The following is an 18,232-nucleotide window of genomic DNA, read 5'->3' as shown; positions in this document are numbered from 1 at the left end:
ATGAAATAGTGCTTATAATAATAGTGCAAATATTTCAATTTTAATAGTGCAAATGTTTTGTGCGATATTCCAATATTGCTCATTAGTTAAATTAGGAAACTTGACTACTGTCATTGTAAACTCTTTACAAATGTTAAAATGTTTTGGGTTGAAATGTTACCATCATAAATTAAACAATAAAGTTCTTTACACTCTAATTCAATATGAGCTTCATACTGTTTGTCTTGCTGTATAAAGTTCCTACTATAAATGTGTTTCTCTTTCAATTGTTGTCTTTGGTAAAAAACTACAATACTTTCAACTTGAAAACTCAAAAGCCACAACTTCGCTGAGGTGTATGATTTCATGTAAACATTCAGTTTTAAGCAAATAAAAAATATCAGTGAATCGAAATTTCTACATTTAGCCATTGTTTGACGTTTAATCTTCACTTCACAGTTTGCTTTCATAGCTCAGGAGATGTAATTGAGATCTCTTAATTAAGTTTCATTCAAGTATCAACTTTGTAACAGCTGTTTCTCATAAAATAAATGGACAAATGAAAACAATTGTTGTACAGAGTACAGAGTTATAAAAATTAATGTGCATGCCATTGCTCAGATAATTTGATCTCGGTAGAATATAATGAGAAATGTTTGGATCTTTTCTCATGAGAAACATCTGAGAAGCAGTTAAGCAAAAGTCTCCATTAAATCTCACTGCTGTCTAGAAGAAACACCTAAGACATTAAAGAGAGTGCATTTGGTATTTTCTTTGCTATGGGCTCAGGCTTCATCTTGTGGTATCCCAGTAGGTATATCTTTGGGACTCTCACATAGAAGGCAACATAAGATTGCACTGAATAAGGAGATAAGATTTCCAATAATAAAATGACAAAAAGTGAGCAATGATGTTTTGAATTATATTTATTTCTGTTTCAATGACAATTCTTCCTTGTTCATAAACTGTGACTAATGAAATCTTGGGTTCAGCATTAGGCAGTCTGCAATGCATTACTGTAAGGGAATATGGTGATATAACTGATGTGGTGTTTAAGAGACCTCAAGAGAAATAACAGAGGGCTGATAAAACCAGTGGGGAAAATATTAAACACATAAAATAAGTCAGAAAGTGGAAAAATTATTGGAAAGCAAAGAAGAAGAAATTTCATTTGTAGAAAAATGGATTATGCCTTGGAATATTTCAGCATGCCAGTTTTGCTCTAGATAAAACAACTAAACAGAGCCAACACGGAACTCTTCCAAACTATCATAGCTCTTCGTTTTGTGTCTGGAATTTGTTTGCTGAATTGCTGAAATATTTATAACAACAACAGTGGAGGTGAGAAAGTTGTGTGGGGTTAAGTGCAGTCCTGTTGAGGATAGTAAACCAGGTCGTGCCCTTCAAACCTCTCCTAGTGAGCCACGGTACAGCCGGATTCTCAAACAGGACTGAAATGTGCTGCCTCTGGGAAACGTTAACCTCATGTACTCACGTGCCAAAATCTAAGTCACCATAAGAGGACAACATTTCTGACAAAACACTCTCCTCGCCAGAGAAGGTTTTCTGTGTTTTTAATGGCTCCGCTGTGCTGCAATTATCAACGGCACCACTGATTCATGGTAAAAGGAGAGGGACAGAATCAAGCCTTTTAAAGAGAGCAAATATTTTATTTCTGACACCCCTTCATCTACACCCTTTTCAATTTATTCTCCGTAAAACTGATTGAATGTCAAAATTGGCGCAAAATCTAAAAACAATTAATTATGAACCTTCATATTTGGAACTTTCCAAGCGTGCATACAAATCTTTCTAAGCATGCAGATGTTCAGAGTCCTTACTGGTGGCTGCAGCGGTGATGAAGGAGAGGTGAGCTCGGCTGCTCTTGAGCCGATTCTGACCCCAGTAAGAGACGGCCTGAATCTGTGCAGTGTAGTGTGTGTTGGGCTGTAGACCCTGAATCTCCATCTGTGTTTTATCCTACAGGAAAAGAAAGACATTATTACTGTTATGGTTTAGCACTAAGACATAAAAAAAAAGAGTTTTGTAGTTGTCGTCCGTGTTGCAAAATAAGTTGGATCTTCAACTCCAATTCTGGAGGGGCAGTTTCATGCAGACTTTATAACCAGTCCCAGTTAAACCCACCAGTCTGTCATTTGGACGTAATTCTAAACACCTTGTTTATCTTGTTTGGGTATATTTGGTTAGGGTTAGTGCTAAACTAAGCAGCACACTGGCTCTCCAGGACTATAGTTGAAGAGCCCTGTCCAATACCGACCAGGCTACTGACAGGTGTTTTCTGTATGTCCAAAACCCCTGTGCTTGCATCCAAATTCTAGTACTACTGGATCTAACTGCTGTCTTTGTCACGATAGATCATGACATTCTCTTGAATAAGCTAGAGAATTTTGTTTGCATTAGTGGACTGGCATTAGAATGATTTAAGTCCTGCTTATCTGACCTTTACCACTTTGTTTCAAGTTAATGAAGAAATGTCATCAATCACAAGGTAAATATGGAGTGCCACAGGACTCAGTGTTAGGTCCTCTGCTTTTCTCCTTCTACATGCTTCCTTTAAGAGACATTATCAGGAAACATGGAATTAGTTGACACTGTCATGCAGATGATGTAAAAAAGTTTAGCATTTCACTGTGTTCCAAAGTTTAGTGAACTCACATGAAGACATTTGAGCAATTGAAGACTGACATATCATAGTTGAAAGAACACAAATTTGCATGAAAGTGATTGTATATGTTTTATATTTTGCATTATTATTTGTTATATGTTTTACGTAAACAAATGTTGCAGTCTTTGAAGAGGTGAAATATTGTACACCCCTGCACTAGAATATAACCTGTCTCTTGCTGGTTGCATTCTCTTGTTATCTTCTATGGTTAAGAACCTTGGTATACTGCTTGATAGCAATCTGCTGTTCAAGCCATATCCTTGCTTTTGATTTATAAAGCTGAAAATCTGTTTCATGCATTCATGACCTCAAGAATAGATTATTGTAATTTGCTACTGGGTGGGTGTCCGACAGGATTATTAAATATGAAAATACAGCAGTAAAAGTGCTTACTAGAACGAAGAAATGTGAATATATCAGTCAAATTTTAGTGTCACTATATAAATTTCAGGAATTCTGCTATTTATTTATAAAGCTTTGATTGGTCTGGCTCTGCAATACATAAGTGAGCTCAAATCACAGTATATTTCATCATGTTCATTCTGGTCATTTAATAACACCAAGAATATCAAAATCCTCTGCAGGAGATAGATCCCTTTCCTATTTGGCTCTGAAACTCTGGAATAGCCTTCCTAGTAATGTTTGGGATTCAGACACACTCTGTCAGTTTAAGTTTACAGTACAGATCCATCTCTTTAGCCAAGCATACACCTAATTCATCACCTAAACACATGGTTATGCTGCATTAGTTAGGTCAACCGGAATTGAAAACACTTCTCATAAATCATAATTATTATGTGAAGGGTATCTATGCTAATATGAGTCATTTCATATGAGTCATTCATTTAAAATGAATTGCTTCAAGCTGGACAACAGTTGAAAACATCTATTTATCAATGACACCCTCAATACTAGGAGGTACTTTACCAACAACAGCTTATAAACACCTAATGTAGTTTTTCATTAATTGTTTTCAGCTTTCTACTTTTCTTTCAAAGAACAACCTGCTGGCTGAGAATTAATCTGGCTTCAAACCTGACATTCCACAGAGACTGTCTTGCTGTCAGTTGTTTAAACTCTGTGGCTGAGTCGACTTCAGATCATGGGTCATACAAGACTGCTCTGCTGTCTTTGATATGGTAAGTCACTAGATTCTCCTGTCCACCTCACTGAACTGGTCATAGCAAAACCTGCCCTTTGCTAGCTTGTGTCTTACCTCACAGGCAGATCCTTTAACGTTTCACAGAGTTATGAGCTAACCACATCAACTAACCACTGGGGTGCCTCAAGGTTCAGTGCTTGGTCCCCTCCTCTTCTCCACATGCACAAGTGGAGTAGTGAGTAGTGCCTGGTGGTACTATCACTATGAAGTACAAAGTTGCTTACTTGAATCATCATCTGCATATTCTTCTGTGGTGGAACAGTTTTCCAACCTCCAACCAATCTACTCACTCGAGACCATGACAACGAGATCTCTGTGTTGATTTGAAAACACGTGGAGCCCAGCTGGTCTCCCCAGTGCAGGATTCAAGAACTGGTCTAGATACCTTAGAGTATCGTTTTGGTATCCGACTGTCATTTCATCACAGAGAACATATAGAAATGTGATGTGAGTTTTTTCTTTTAAACTATATATAACCAGCACCCTTGCTTTTCTAAACATTAAAACCTTACAGTTTGTCCAGGAAGTCCTACTGAATAAGTCTATCATGTTATCTTCATCTATTACTGTAATTTTTCAAATAAAGTCTACATATGGAGTAGTTTCTGTACATATATGAGATAAATAGTGCTGTTCGGATAAATGAGCCATACGTTTGTCATTTATAATTCTAAAATAACAGACACTGTGCATTTAGTTTCAACTAAGTTGTGTTTTTTGGATCGAATAGATTCTTAATTTTGAAAATGATCTGACATTTTCTACTACTCTCAATAACTCTTAAACGCTAGCAGTGATCCATTCTGAGAACAAAAATCTGTCAGCTGAAATAGGCCTTTATAGGCTACTGTTCAATAAAATAGATTGCTTTCTCAGACACAGAGGTTATTGCATTGTAAAAACAAATTACCTAATCAAAACCATTTGAGAGCTGTGGCTTTCAGGAGAACACTTGGACTACAATAAAATATGCTGATCACTAGGCCAGCTGCATCTTTGTTTTGCGGTCGTGGCGGGGAACCGATTTAACTGGCTGTAGCGCTTTACTACATCACAGGTGGGGCACATGAGTCCAACACCTGCGAGGCGGCACTGGCCAAAGAGGAGCGAGGCTGACCAGTGAAAACATACGTATAAATCCTTAAACTCAGTCGCAGATTTAGCACTTCCTGGATCTGACGTTCCAAGACTGGAACCAAGAAAAACAACTTGGGGAAATTTCTCCCCTCTCTAAGGGTTCAGGTTCAGCTTTATGAGAGAAAGGTAAAAATTGTTCTTTAACCTCAATAAGATTTTGGCCACTATCTGCAGCCTCAGTCTGGCCTAATTTTCTTACTCATTCTTCTGAAATGAACTTTCCACATACATAAACACTGAGCGTAACCCCCTACAGTTTCACAGTTTAGCAGAGATATAAAAGTATGCGTAGTATTTGAGAGAATACGCCAGCAGAGGGGTGAGACAGAGGCCTGAGCTCAGGAGGGCTTACCCCATCTGTGACCCGTCCAGCCCGGCTCTGGCTGGATGGGGGTGTTCCTCGAGTGCTCCAGATCACCTTGTAATGGTGGACCACCAAGTCGCTCTCCCCGGGGGCCTCCCACAGGACCAGAACACTCACCGTGCCGTTAGGGTGAACTGTCTGGTTCCTTATTCTGGCATTCTGTGGGGTCTCTGGGGGGAACGGATCTGAAACAGAGATGTGAAAGTGCTTCAGTCAGACCACTGCTTTTCATCACACTCTCGTCAGTTTATTTGTGTTCACCTGACATGACCTGAAGTTAAGCACAGAAGAAAGAAAGACCTCAGAACATATGCTCAAGACATGAGAATAACTTCAACAAGACAAGCAATAGATGGCCAACTTGTGATTTTTTCATATTTATACAGATTTTTTTTTCACGCTAACAGTGCAAGATCCGGTGATTTCAGAGTCTCGGTTTGCAGTAAATGCAGCTCCACGTGGACTCCATCTACATCAACCATCTTCCCAGATTTGTAATGAGAAACAATTATAAATCTGTGAGAAGCCTTTAAGGTCTTCCTGCGATTTTCTGCCAAAATAAAAGTTCTCTGGTTAAACGCTTAAGACAGACACTAATATTAGTATTGAAATTTTACTGTTGTTCTGTAAAAAAAATCCTATTATTAAATACTTGTTTTTTATTTTACAGTACAATAGCATTATATAATATATTTCTTTATTGATTGAATTTTTAGAATTTAAATAATAATAAAATAAAATAATATTTTGAATAATGCAAATACTACTACTACTATTACTACAACTACTACTAAGAATAATAATTATCATTATTATTGCATAGTCAGATTGAACGGCCTGTAAGCCTTTTGGGGTGGAATATGACATAACCATTCAGCTTTCATAATATTCCTTTTTGTCAGGAAAGAAATGTCATCATTTAGACCAGTTTCCCTTCAAAAAAAGGGAATTTAAACAACAGACATAAAAAAATACATTATTGTTGCTTATTAAGAATGGCATTCTTGAAATAAGTAAAGGTCAAACAATTGTTGTCTTTAGTGTTTCTTGGCTCCACATAAAGTGTTTTCACAAGCTACCAAAGTGTTCAGCAGGAATAAAGGAATGTGTGTGTGTGTGTGTGTGTGTGTGTGTGTGTGTGTGTGTGGTTAATATGGTTCTCTATGAGTTTGTGTGCATGTTTCTGTTGATGTGGCAAACAAAGCTGTTCCAGACATGAGTTGAGTAGTGTGTGTATGTGTGCTAATGTGTCCACCGCTGCTGGGAGAGACACACTCGACACATGACCACATGACCACTGCCAGTGATGCACGAATAATCCAGACAGGACAAGAGTGTAGACATAACATTCAGTCCGCGCCTCATTTTACTGTAAGCACACCCACCAGAGCCTTAAAAACAGTTATGACTATAGACACAGAAAAATGCATTCATGATCGTGTAGCTTGTTAGGAGCAGCAAACAATGTCAATCTGTTACAAAAAGCATTTGGAGTGACATGAACTAAACAATTATAAGATAGGCTACATATTATATTTTTACATTTCTGAAGAGGGTCACACTTTATTTAACGTCCAATTCTTACTATTAACAAACAATTAACTATGATTTTTGCCTAAATAAACTCCTAATTTGATGCTTTTTAATAGTTAGCAAGGTAGTTAAGTATTGGATAGGGATGTAAAATATGGTCATGTAGAATATGTGTTTTATACTGTAAGTACTAATAAATGCCAATATGTTAAAAACAGTTAAAAACAATAATGCATTACATTCGGTTTCAAAGCATGAAAATAAAGACGCGCAGCACACGCTCTGTTTCCGATTAAAACAAAAGGCCAGCTGCTTTACCTTGGAGGCCAATCAGTGTGTATTGAGCATGACAGAGGAAAGATGCTTTGATATATCAGTTTAGCTCACATGCTAATGTCGTGCCCGTGGGGCTTCTGAAGAGAGCGTGTTTGGTCAGTGAAGTCGGCTTCATTTCAGACTGGGGGGCAGCAACTAAACAAAGCACATAATGGCTAGTTCACCAGCACAAAACTGTCACTTTGTATTTGTTCTCAGAGAGTCATTAGGTCACACAGGACTCTTCATCTGCAGGTTTCCCTCCAGCAACGGCAGCCACGTGCCCGACCTTTGACCTCAGGCATTCTTAATTCGACCCCTCCCAACCCTCGGATCCCACATCCTGCAGCAGTTTCACGTCCGAACGAACTCCATGTGGTGGAAACTTCTTTCTAAGATCTCCAGCACGTTCTGTGCAAATGTTTAGTGTTTATGTGTCAATGGGTTCTGGAGTTGCCTACGCCAATACGAGATATTGCTTCAGCATTGGAGCATGCTAATTTCCGTTCCACTCTTAGCTAACGTGTGTTGATTGTCTTGACGCGAAGGAGATCGGACATTGAGAAAGAGCTTGGATGACGCTCCCAGGGCATTGCAGGAAGATGTCAGATATTTCTAACACGCATTTTATTCTTGCTGAGTTTAGCACGCACTCTCCAAGAGTTTGTAATCTTTCAAAATAGCAGAAGGTTTGATTCCAGTCGTTGTTGGCAGCGGCTTGTGTGTTGCCTCAGTCTGTGTGTAATTATATCTTGGCCGTGCTGTTGAACTCGAAACATGCCAACGCAAGCACCCCTGAGGTCTGGGATGATATGGGCCGTATCACTCAGATCAGAGAGTATTACAGATATGATATTAAACAATCTGGTACCAAAAAACATTTCTTCGAACATCTCCAAAAGCCAAATCCCAGGTTTGAATGCGAGTTTGATTTCAGCTTGCCCTGGAGGATGTTTTCCGTATCTATGGAAAAGCTTATTTCATACTATTAGAAACATGTTTTGCATACTGAGTGCTGGCCAGACCCCGAGCGCAGGAGGTGTTGTGTTTGTGTGTGTGTGTGCGCGGGTGAGCGCATGTCGGAGGATTTCTGGGGTTTATGGTGGAGTGGTTTTCCAGAGGTGGTTGACGGCATGATGCAGTACTGCTGCACTCTTTGGTCTGTCCTTTGGGGATTAGCACATTCTCTGAACTGCACTGTGTCACAGACACAAAGCCTTTAGTGGAGCGTAAACTAAATACTGAATGGCTACAGGACACCTAAACAGTGATTTGTTCTGGAGAACTGGACCAACTGTATGTTAATCTGACCCAAATTAATTTTTGAGTTGTGGGGAATACTGGTAATCCAGTGATTTTTGTCTTGATATTTTATGACATTTGGGATCATTAACATGCAAAGTAATGTGGTGTGGAATGTGCATATATAATTTCTATTGTGATTATGATGTTTGAGGGTAATTTTTAACCACATGGTTAAAGGCCGCTGCAAATATCCCAAAAAATGTATTTTGTTATGTCAGTTTCTCAAGTATCCTCTAAGAGGATTTATATTTACATGTATGCATTTGGAAGATACTTTTATCCAAAGAAATTTACACTTTTGCATACTGTGGTATACATTTTTTTAAACAGTTTATGCATGTTAATGTTGTAATAATCTTGGCATTGCTAGTGCCATTCTTCTGTTTGAGGTTTGGGAAAGCACACAAAATAAGTGCTTTTCCACACTTGTGTTTGCAATGTTAAAATGTTATTACGGTCCGTAAAATTTATAGTTTGTGAAACATTTTAAAAATAGTTGTTAAATATAGTTGTAAACTCATATGCTCTCATGTTTATTATTATTTATTTATTTTTGTGATGTATGAGAACTATTAATGTCAAAGGTTAACTGTTTTTATTAGATTTTTTTTTTTTGGAGAGCACACGTGTATCTTTGCAACAACAACATTTCAGTTTCAGCTCTTTGTGATGTAATTTTTAAACTATTGAAGTATTTATGCATTGTGAAAAAAATAAATAAAATAGAAGAAATAAATTGATAGGTAAAGGCTGGACAGAGCTTTATGCTGAGCATAAAATACATATAAAAGCTTGCCAATTACTGCTCTGAGATCGTATCTGCAATCTTGGTCTAAAATGATTTTTTCCTACCCAAATCCAAACCCGAGGTCCAAAACCAACCCTGGAAACTGTCCACCACCCCCAGGCTATATTTAAACAAACTGTCCCGTGTGTTTTACTCTGTTTAACAGAAATGAAAATCGACTTCATTACTGTATAAAATTAATATATCTTAAACTTACTTCAGAAACAATTCATTTCAAGGAGTAATGGATCTAAGCAGCCAAACCTATGTGAGGGAGGATAATAGTTCCATACAGATCCGATCAGATTAATCAAATCAAAACAAAACAAGCTCCCGTAGCTAATACACCTCCATACAGTCCTCTTTGACTTTAACTCCTTAAACAAATGCATGCTTCATACATTTATCATTTATTTGCAACAGCACAACATAAAACGCTATTGAGCTATTGATTTAAAAACTGCATTTATGGCTTATTTGGCTGTTAGGTTTGATTCTTAGTGTTTTGTAATTAATCCTGGTGCGGACTTTAACTGTTTAACTGTATAATGAAATTTCAATTTCATACATCTTTGCAGTGTGCCTTCAAATAAATAATGCAAATAATCATTGGAAACAGTGTGTTTCCTTAAAAAAATGCTGAAGTAGAAGTTTGCTATGGGTTCTGTCATCAAAGATAACACCATAAAGCGAAAATGGCTGTAGAGGTGAACACAACACCTCTCACGATCAAGCTATGTCTTTGTTGTTGTTTTGAATAAGCGACCTCCAGCGGTGAAACTTACATATACATATTCATTTTGTAGCACATAGGTATTCATAGGTTGTGGTATTTACACCACATATAAGAAGACAGCATTTCAAGTACAGTATTCTCACAGAAACAGCAGAAATAAGGCTCCTGTTCTCTCCCCAGAACCCGCTCCTCAACAGCGCCCTCCTGTATCCGCTCCACGCCAGCGCTTTCCAGTACCCGTTCCTAGTCAGCAGTCCCCAGTGCTCGCTTCTCCAGAGCCAGTCTCTCCAGTGCCCGATTCTCCAGGCCAGTCTCTCCAGTGCCCCCAGGAATTAGCGCTGCCTGAGCGCCCCCAAGATTCTGCCTCGCAAGTGCCCTCCAGTGCCTGCTCCTCGCAAATGCCCTCCAGTGCCTGCTCCTCGCAAGTGTCCTCCAATGCCCGCTCCTTGCAAGTGCTCTCCTGCGTCTCCGCTGGTCCCTTCCAACCCTCCTGCGTCTCCTACGCCATCCGCTGGTCCCGTCCAGCCCCGTGCCTCCAGAGCAAGTGTCTGCGCTTCCAGAGCGTCCTCCTATGTCTCCGCTGGTCCCGTCCAGCTCCGCGCTGCCCAAGCGCTCTCAAGTGCCCGCTTCTCCAGAGCGGCCCACAGAGCCCGCTCCTCCTTAATGGCTCCCAGAGGGGAACTTCCCCAAGAAAGTTTTTTTGGGGGGGCCATATACCCTCTGCCTGTGTGGCTGGGCCTAGAGCCAAGGCCACGGACCCCTTGAGCTGCCTTGGCCACCTGAAAAGATAAGGCCATGGCCCCCCGAGTCCCTGGATCCGCCATGGCCATCCAAGCTCCCAGATCCGCCATGGCTGTCCAAACTCCCAGATCCGCCATGGCCTTCCAAGCTCCCAGATCCGCCATGGCCTCCCGAGTCTCCTGTCCCGCCATGGCCTCCCGAGTCTCCTGTCCCGCCATGGCCTCCCGAGTCTCCTGTCCCGCCATGGCCTCCCGAGTCTCCTGTCCCGCCATGGCCTCCCGAGTCTCCCATCTCCTCCCTGTCCTGGCCCTGCTCCGGCCTCCAGGGCGCCCGATATCGGTCACGTGTCGGTTTCCGTTTAGTTCCCGTTTGCCCTTATTTGGTTTTTCCTGTCCTAGTTTAGTAAATCATCGTTTATTCCATTCACCTGTTTTGTATTAATCATCTTGTTTGCTCTTTTGTTCTTGTTCCTTTATAAGTCCTCAGTTCTCCCTTTGTCTTTGCCTGAGTTTGATGTTTAATAAATGGATATAGTGTGTTGATGCTACTTCGTTCTCCTGGTCGTTGGTTTTAGGTTCTCTACAACCACAAGATCCCGTAACAGCTTTTATGAACCACCAATAAAAGAAAAAATAAACTACTATCTTAATTTTAGCAGATACAACGTTTGATGTTAAAGAGGTCATTAAGTGAGAAACCAAAATTCATGTGATCTTTTCACATACAGTATAAGAGGTCATTGTACTATAAAAACATCCTATAAGTGTAGAACTCAAAACTTTCTTGTTAGTCTAAAACAGCTTATATTAAAGGAAGACTGTCAAAATGACAGCTTCTGGAAACGTTCTACTCTATGATGAAACATTGTGGATAAACACCACCTCCACAGAAGATCAACACCAGCTTCTACATCACTGCCTGTTTAGCTCAACCCACTGATTCTACATCCCTGCCTGTTTAGTCCCGCACATCGATACTAGATCACTGCCTGTTTAGTCCGGCCCATCGATCTTACATCACTGCCTGTTTAGCTCCACCCACTGATTCTACATTACTGCCTGTTTAGCCCAGCTCATCGATTCTACATCACTGCCTGTTTAGCTCCACCCACTGATTCTACATCACTACCTGTTTAGTCCCGCACATCGATACTACATCACTGCCTGTTTAGCTCCACCCACTGATTCTACATCACTGTCTGTTTAGTCCCGCATATCGATACTACATCACTACCTTTTTAGCCCAGCTCATCGATTCTACATCACTTCCTGTTTAGCTCCACCCACTGATTCTACATCACTGCCTGTTTAGTCCGGCCCATCGATACTACATCACTGCCTGTTTAGCTCCACCCACTGATTCTACATCACTGCCTGTTTAGTCCGGCCCATTGATACTACATCACTACCTGTTTAGCTCCTCCCACTGATTCTACAGCACTGCCTATTTAGCTACACCCCTTGATTCTACATCACTGCCTGTTTAGCCCCACCCACTGATTCTACATCACTGCCTATTTAGCTCCACCCACTGATTCTACAGCACTTCCTGTCTAGCCCCACCCACTAATTCTACATCACTGCCTGTTTAGATCCATCCACTGATTCTACATCACTGCCTGTTTAGTCCGGTCCATCGATACTACATTACTGCCTGTTTAGCCCCGCCCATAGATTCTACAGCACTGCCTGTTTAGTCCGGTCCATCGATACTACATTACTGCCTGTTTAGCCCCGCCCATAGATTCTACAGCACTGCCTGTTTAGTCCGGCCCATCGATACTACATCACTGCCTGTTTAGCTCCACCCACTGATTCTACATCACTGCCTGTTTAGACCGGCCCATCGATACTACATCACTACCTGTTTAGCTCCACCCACTGATTCTATAGCACTGCCTGTTTAGTCAGGCCCATCGATACAACATCACTACCTGTTTAGCTCCACCCACTGATTTTACATCACTGCCTGTTCAGCCCCGCCCATCGATTACATATCACTACCTGTTTAGCCCCGCCCATCGATACTGCATTACTGCCTGTTTATCTCCGCCCACTGATTCTACATCACTGCAGTTGCTCAAAATCGTCTGCGAGAGTCCTGATGACGACACACTTTATTCTCATTGATTTTGTGATGACAAGCACAAGGTGTGTTGCGTTTATTCAATATGCTCACAAATCTGTGTTTTAGTAAAAGCTTTTTTAGTGTAGTCACACTTTTATCGAGTAATTTTTGTCAAAACCCCCCCCCCCCAAAAAAAATTTTATAAAAGCATAAAGGCCTATACCCCTATTTTATTGGTATTTAGTAGCCTATATGTTTATGCTGAGCTTTATTCTTGACAGATGGCGCTGTATTATTAAGAAGTATATAAAAAGTGTTTCTGTTGCTCATGAAAATGTTTGTGTATTTGACAAATATTGCATTTAATTAACTTTATCTGTGATAAGAGCATGCAAACACCGTGAGAGCGTCACTACCAGGAGCAGAAAGTGTCCGACTTGACATCTCTTTTAATTCCGCCCCAACTGCAAGCGGCTAGTCTCGGCAGATGGTGGCTGGCTAGTGTAGTTCATCTCGAACAAGCCTAACATCACTGCATGATTAGCCCTGCCCAATGATTCTACATCACTGTCTATTTAGTCCCACCCACTGATTCACAGTTCTGCTCAGAAACAAAATAATAAAGATGCTCCGGAGACAATGCTGTTCAGAGCCAAGTTGTGGAAAAACAGTTTTTGCATTGCCCTCCTTCTGATCCCAACATTAGGAAAGAGTGAATAAAGTTTGTTTTTAATGAAGTTAGTGTCAGTAAGAACTTGGTCTTTTGTTCACTTCATTTTACCGTGGATTCAATTACAAACAAGGCACAATTCGATGAGGGATTTTCAGACAGATTGAAACTTAAAGATGATGCTGTGCCGACTATATTGGATCCTACAGTAATATCACAACACAAGTGTGAGTAACTATTTTGATTTGGATTGCTTTGTCTGTTATTACAAGTCATTTAATATGCACTGAGTATTTATGCATTTTAAACCTAAATCACTGCAGTTACTCTAAAGAACATTTTATACTTGATCCAACTTAATAATTGTACTTTTTCCATCTTGTTATTGAACTAAAGTAAAATATTTAGTTAATTGGAAGTAAAACTACACTGAAAAAATGTGTTGTTGGACCAACTTAAACAAATTACTTCAACTTGTAATCGGTTTATTTTTTCTCAAGTGAAACAATTAAGTTTGACCATATCAAATTTCTATAATCAGATGAAACTAAAAAATTACTTTCAACCAACTATATATTTTTTTAAGTTTGGAGTCACCATTGTGGAGATAAGTGTTCGTTTTAGCTGGGCTCTTGACCCTTGAATTTGTAATATTAGTTTTTTCTGGTTGCTGTAACTGTGTTTCTAAAGCACATTTGTTATAGCAAAATTTGTAAGAGAAAAATCTGATCAAGCAAACTTGGGTTACTTACTGATGATGGTATAGCGCATGTGCTGATTTGTGACTGCGTGTTTTGAGTTTGAGCTCCATCAAGTTGATTCTTTATTGTCTATTTTCGATCTTTAAAACAATTTTATACACTATCATTTTCCTTTCTATAACGTGTGAATATATCCACTATAGCATTCTAAAACAAAACCAATCAGAGCGCCTTGTTATCACTAGTTTTATTTTGATTTCTCGTGTCTGCTATTAGCTTATAGCCCATTAGCATCGGCAGCGTGGCTGCCGCTAATCTCGCTTAGATTGCTAATACTCTATTCACACACATTACCATTGTTTCACTCTTACGTGCTTAAATGGCGGATTTGTGTCTACCTTTGAGTGCAGGTGAGGACACGTTCGAGCTGCATTCGGTGCAGCTGGAGCTGGAAGCCGTGGAGAAGCAGATCCGCGACCTGGTGGAGAAGCAGGCCCAGCTGAGAGAGCGGAGAGCCGCGCTGGAAACATCCCGGGCTGATGCTCACAAGTCCGGGGTAAGTATACAGCACGCTGCTAACACTCCCACCACCTCTACTCCGTGTGTTTCTCTGCACAGACCCTGTGCACCCAGGACGCGATCTTCCCAGATGTCCTTCACTCCGGAGCCGGGACGCCACGGACCCTGGGTGTACCATCAGCGGAAGACGCGAGCCAAGCCCCGGGCGACGACCTCTCCCCCTCTGCCGCCTCCGGTCTTCGATATCTCCACCCGGAACCGCTTCGCTCCCCTCCGTGAGACGGAATGCGACGCTGTGATCGTCGGAGACTCCATCGTCCGGCACGTCCGTGCTACATTAGCTGAAGGTAAAGTGCACGCTCACTGTTTCCCCGGTGCTCGTGTTCGCGATGTTTCTGCACAGATACCCGTGATCCTGAAGGGCGATGAGAGCATCGGTGCTGTCGTGCTGCACTCGGGGGTTAACGACACCAAGCTGCGGCAGACGGAGACACTGAAGAGGGACTTCAGGAGCCTGATCGAGACGATACGCAGCACATCGCCCGCGACGACGATCATCGTGTCAGGACCGCTTCCCACGTATCGATGAGGAAGCGAAAGGTTCAGTAGACTGTTTGCTTTAAACAAATGGTTATTGTCATGGTGTAAAGAACAGAAACTGCTCTTTGTTAATAATTGGAATATTTTCTGAGAGTGTCCTAGGCTTTTTCATGCTGATGGCCTGCACCCCAGCAGAGTCGGAGCGGAACTCCTGTCGGACAACATCTCCAGGACGCTACGCTCCATCTGACTAGTAAGCCAATTCTCAAATAACTGCTATGATGACTTTTGTTCTACCCACTTAAATGATAGAAGTACTTGCGTTGTCCAATCTATACAGACTGTGTCTGTTCCCAGAATAGCGAGGTCAAAATATAAATTTAATGCAGGATCTAGAAAAAATCTGATCGTGATTAAACCAGAAAAACGCAAAATAAATGAACAAAACAATTTTTAAAGCTTGGGCTCCTAAATATTAGATCACTCGCACCCAAAGCAGTTATTGTAAACAAAATGATCACAGATAATAATTTTGATGTACTCTGCCTGACTGAAACCTGGCTGAAACCAAATTAATATTTTGGTCTAAATGAGTCTACTCCACCAAGCTACTGTTATAAACATGAGCCCCGTCAGACTGGTCGTGGTGGAGCTGTGGCAACAATATATAGTGATATTCTCAATGTTACTCAGAAAACAGGATACATGAAGTTTAACGCATTCAAAATACTTCTGCTTAATGTTACACTGTTAGATATGCAAAATAAATCTCTCCTATCTCTTGCTCTGGCTACTGTCTATAGACCGCCAGGGCCATATACAGATTTCCTAAAAGAATTTGCAGATTTCCTCTCAGATCTGTAGGTTAATGTTGATAAAGTGCTAATTGTCTGAGATTTTAACATTCACGTTGATAATACAAATGATGCGTTAGGACTTGCGTTTACTGACCTAATAAACTCTTTTGGAGTCAAGCAAAACGTCACCGGGCCCACTCATCGTTTTAATCATACGCTAGATTTAATTATATCGCATGGAATTGATCTTACCGATATAGATATCGTACCTCAAAGTGATGATGTTACTGATCATTTCCTTATATTGTGTATGCTGTGTATTACTGATATTAATTATATGGCTCCACGTTATCATCCGGGCAGAACTATTGTTCCAGCCACCAAAGACAGATTCACAAATAACCTGCCTGATTTATCTCAACTGCTCTGTGTACCCATAAATACACATGAACTAGACGAAATGACTAGCAAAATGGGACTATCTTCTCTAATACATTAGTGAAGTGAAGTGACATACTGCCAAGTATGGTGACCCATACTCGGAATTCGTGCTCTGCATTTAACCCATCCATCGTGCACACACACAGCAGTGAACACACACACACCCGGAGCAGTGGGCAACCATTTATGCTGCGGCGCCCGGGGAGCAGTTGGGGGTTCGGTGACTTGCTCAAGGGCACCTCAGTCGTGGTATTGAGGGTGGAGAGAGCGCTGGACATTCACTCCCTCCACCTACAATCCCTGCCGGCCCGAGACTCGAACCCGCAACCTTTGGATTACGAGTCTGACTCTCTAACCATTAGGCCACGACTTCCCCGAAGCTGTTGCCCCCCTCAAATTGAAAAAGGTTAGAGAAAAATGTACTGCGCCATGGTACAACAGTTATACCCATTCTCTCAAGAAAGAAACTCGTAATCTTGAGCGCAAATGGAGAAAAACTAACTTGGAAGTTTTTAGAATTGCGTGGAAAAACGGTATGTCCAGCTATAGACAGGCTCTAAAAGATGCCAGGGCAGAGCATATCAGCAAACTCATATGTAGCGCCTCTCTATATCGTTTCACTATAATGAGAGGTGGCTATCCTGAGTTCTTTAAATTTCTTTTCAATACCAATATGTGAGTTTCACTAATAAATGTATCAGTATTAAACTTGTGTGTGTGTGTGTATTATCACAGTGTATGAAATACTCTTTTCCGTCTAAATCACTATTTAAGCAGTAGTATTTACACTTTAAACAGAAATGCAATGTCTTTCAAATACTTTTATCTTATAAATACTCTCACATTTAACTCAAAAATCACCCTTTTCCCTTAGTCAACTTAAAATATCAGTCAGTGACCACAACAGTTTTATAAAAATGACAGATTTAGTTAGAAAAAGTGTATCAGAAAGTAAAAAGGTATTAATAATCTCACTTGTCAAATCACAAAGGCATTTAACTTCACATTCAAACAATGGGGCCCAAGAAAATAAAATAGCCGGCAAAACTCTATTTTAAATGGAAAATACCCTTCAAATGTTCAAATGATGCAGGCCTGAATGTAGCTTGAGTGCGTTGTAGCCTTAAACGAAATGGCTGCTTCACCACACAGGCCAAACAAAAAGTGGTACCTTATATACTTAAAGCCGATGTAAGCTCACACGGACAGGATCAAAAGGCATCAGAACAGGAACCAGGATGAAGAGAGTTGAAGAGAAGAAGATTGATGAGGAAAGTCACATGGTCCACGATACAGCAAAGTCCACACTCGGTAACACTATCCGGCTCCGTCGGGGTCTTTGATTAACGTCACTCTGACAGTTCCACACAGACTTAACTACTCGAGATCGCTGGCCGCTAGCTTGATAGCAAAGTTCATGCAAAACACTAAGCACTAATTTCAGTCTTCGCGTGCGGAGTATGCCACTCACACTGACAGAAATATCACCATTAAAGTGAATAAAAGAGTCCTTGTTGAACACTTTCACTAAAACAGGTGCATTAGCTACATTAACTTTAACCACATTTTTCTTCTCTCCGTACACACACACTCACGTCTCTCTCGCGTCTCTCTCTCCTCCTCTCTTGTACTTTGACCTCAACCGTGATAGGCTCATTACAAAACTTTCAGAAATACAAGAAATTCGAAAAACATTTCTGTAACCCTTTCTTTCTATTCTTACCGGCATCATTAAAGCATCTTCACAAATAT

At 40.7% G+C, this 18,232-nt stretch overlaps 1 protein-coding gene across 1 annotated transcript in view; it reads right to left on the bottom strand.

Annotated features, from left to right (window-relative positions):
- Positions 1–18,232, bottom strand: part of LOC306867766 (anosmin-1-like) — a 98,386-nt gene that overhangs the window by 11,219 nt on the left and 68,935 nt on the right. Inside the window, exons 7-8 of the mRNA XM_079413627.1 lie at positions 5,317–5,513; positions 1,821–1,959 (exon numbers count right to left, since the gene is read on the bottom strand). Coding sequence (XP_079269753.1) covers positions 1,821–1,959; positions 5,317–5,513 — 336 coding nt within the window. The remainder of the gene's footprint in view (positions 1–1,820; positions 1,960–5,316; positions 5,514–18,232) is intronic.

This window comes from Barbus barbus (assembly GCF_936440315.1).
Source record: "Barbus barbus genome assembly, chromosome: 49".
NCBI classification, from domain to species: Eukaryota; Metazoa; Chordata; class Actinopteri; order Cypriniformes; family Cyprinidae; genus Barbus; species Barbus barbus.
Note: the sequence above shows the minus strand (reverse complement) of the source record. Positions and strands in the feature narration are given on the sequence as shown.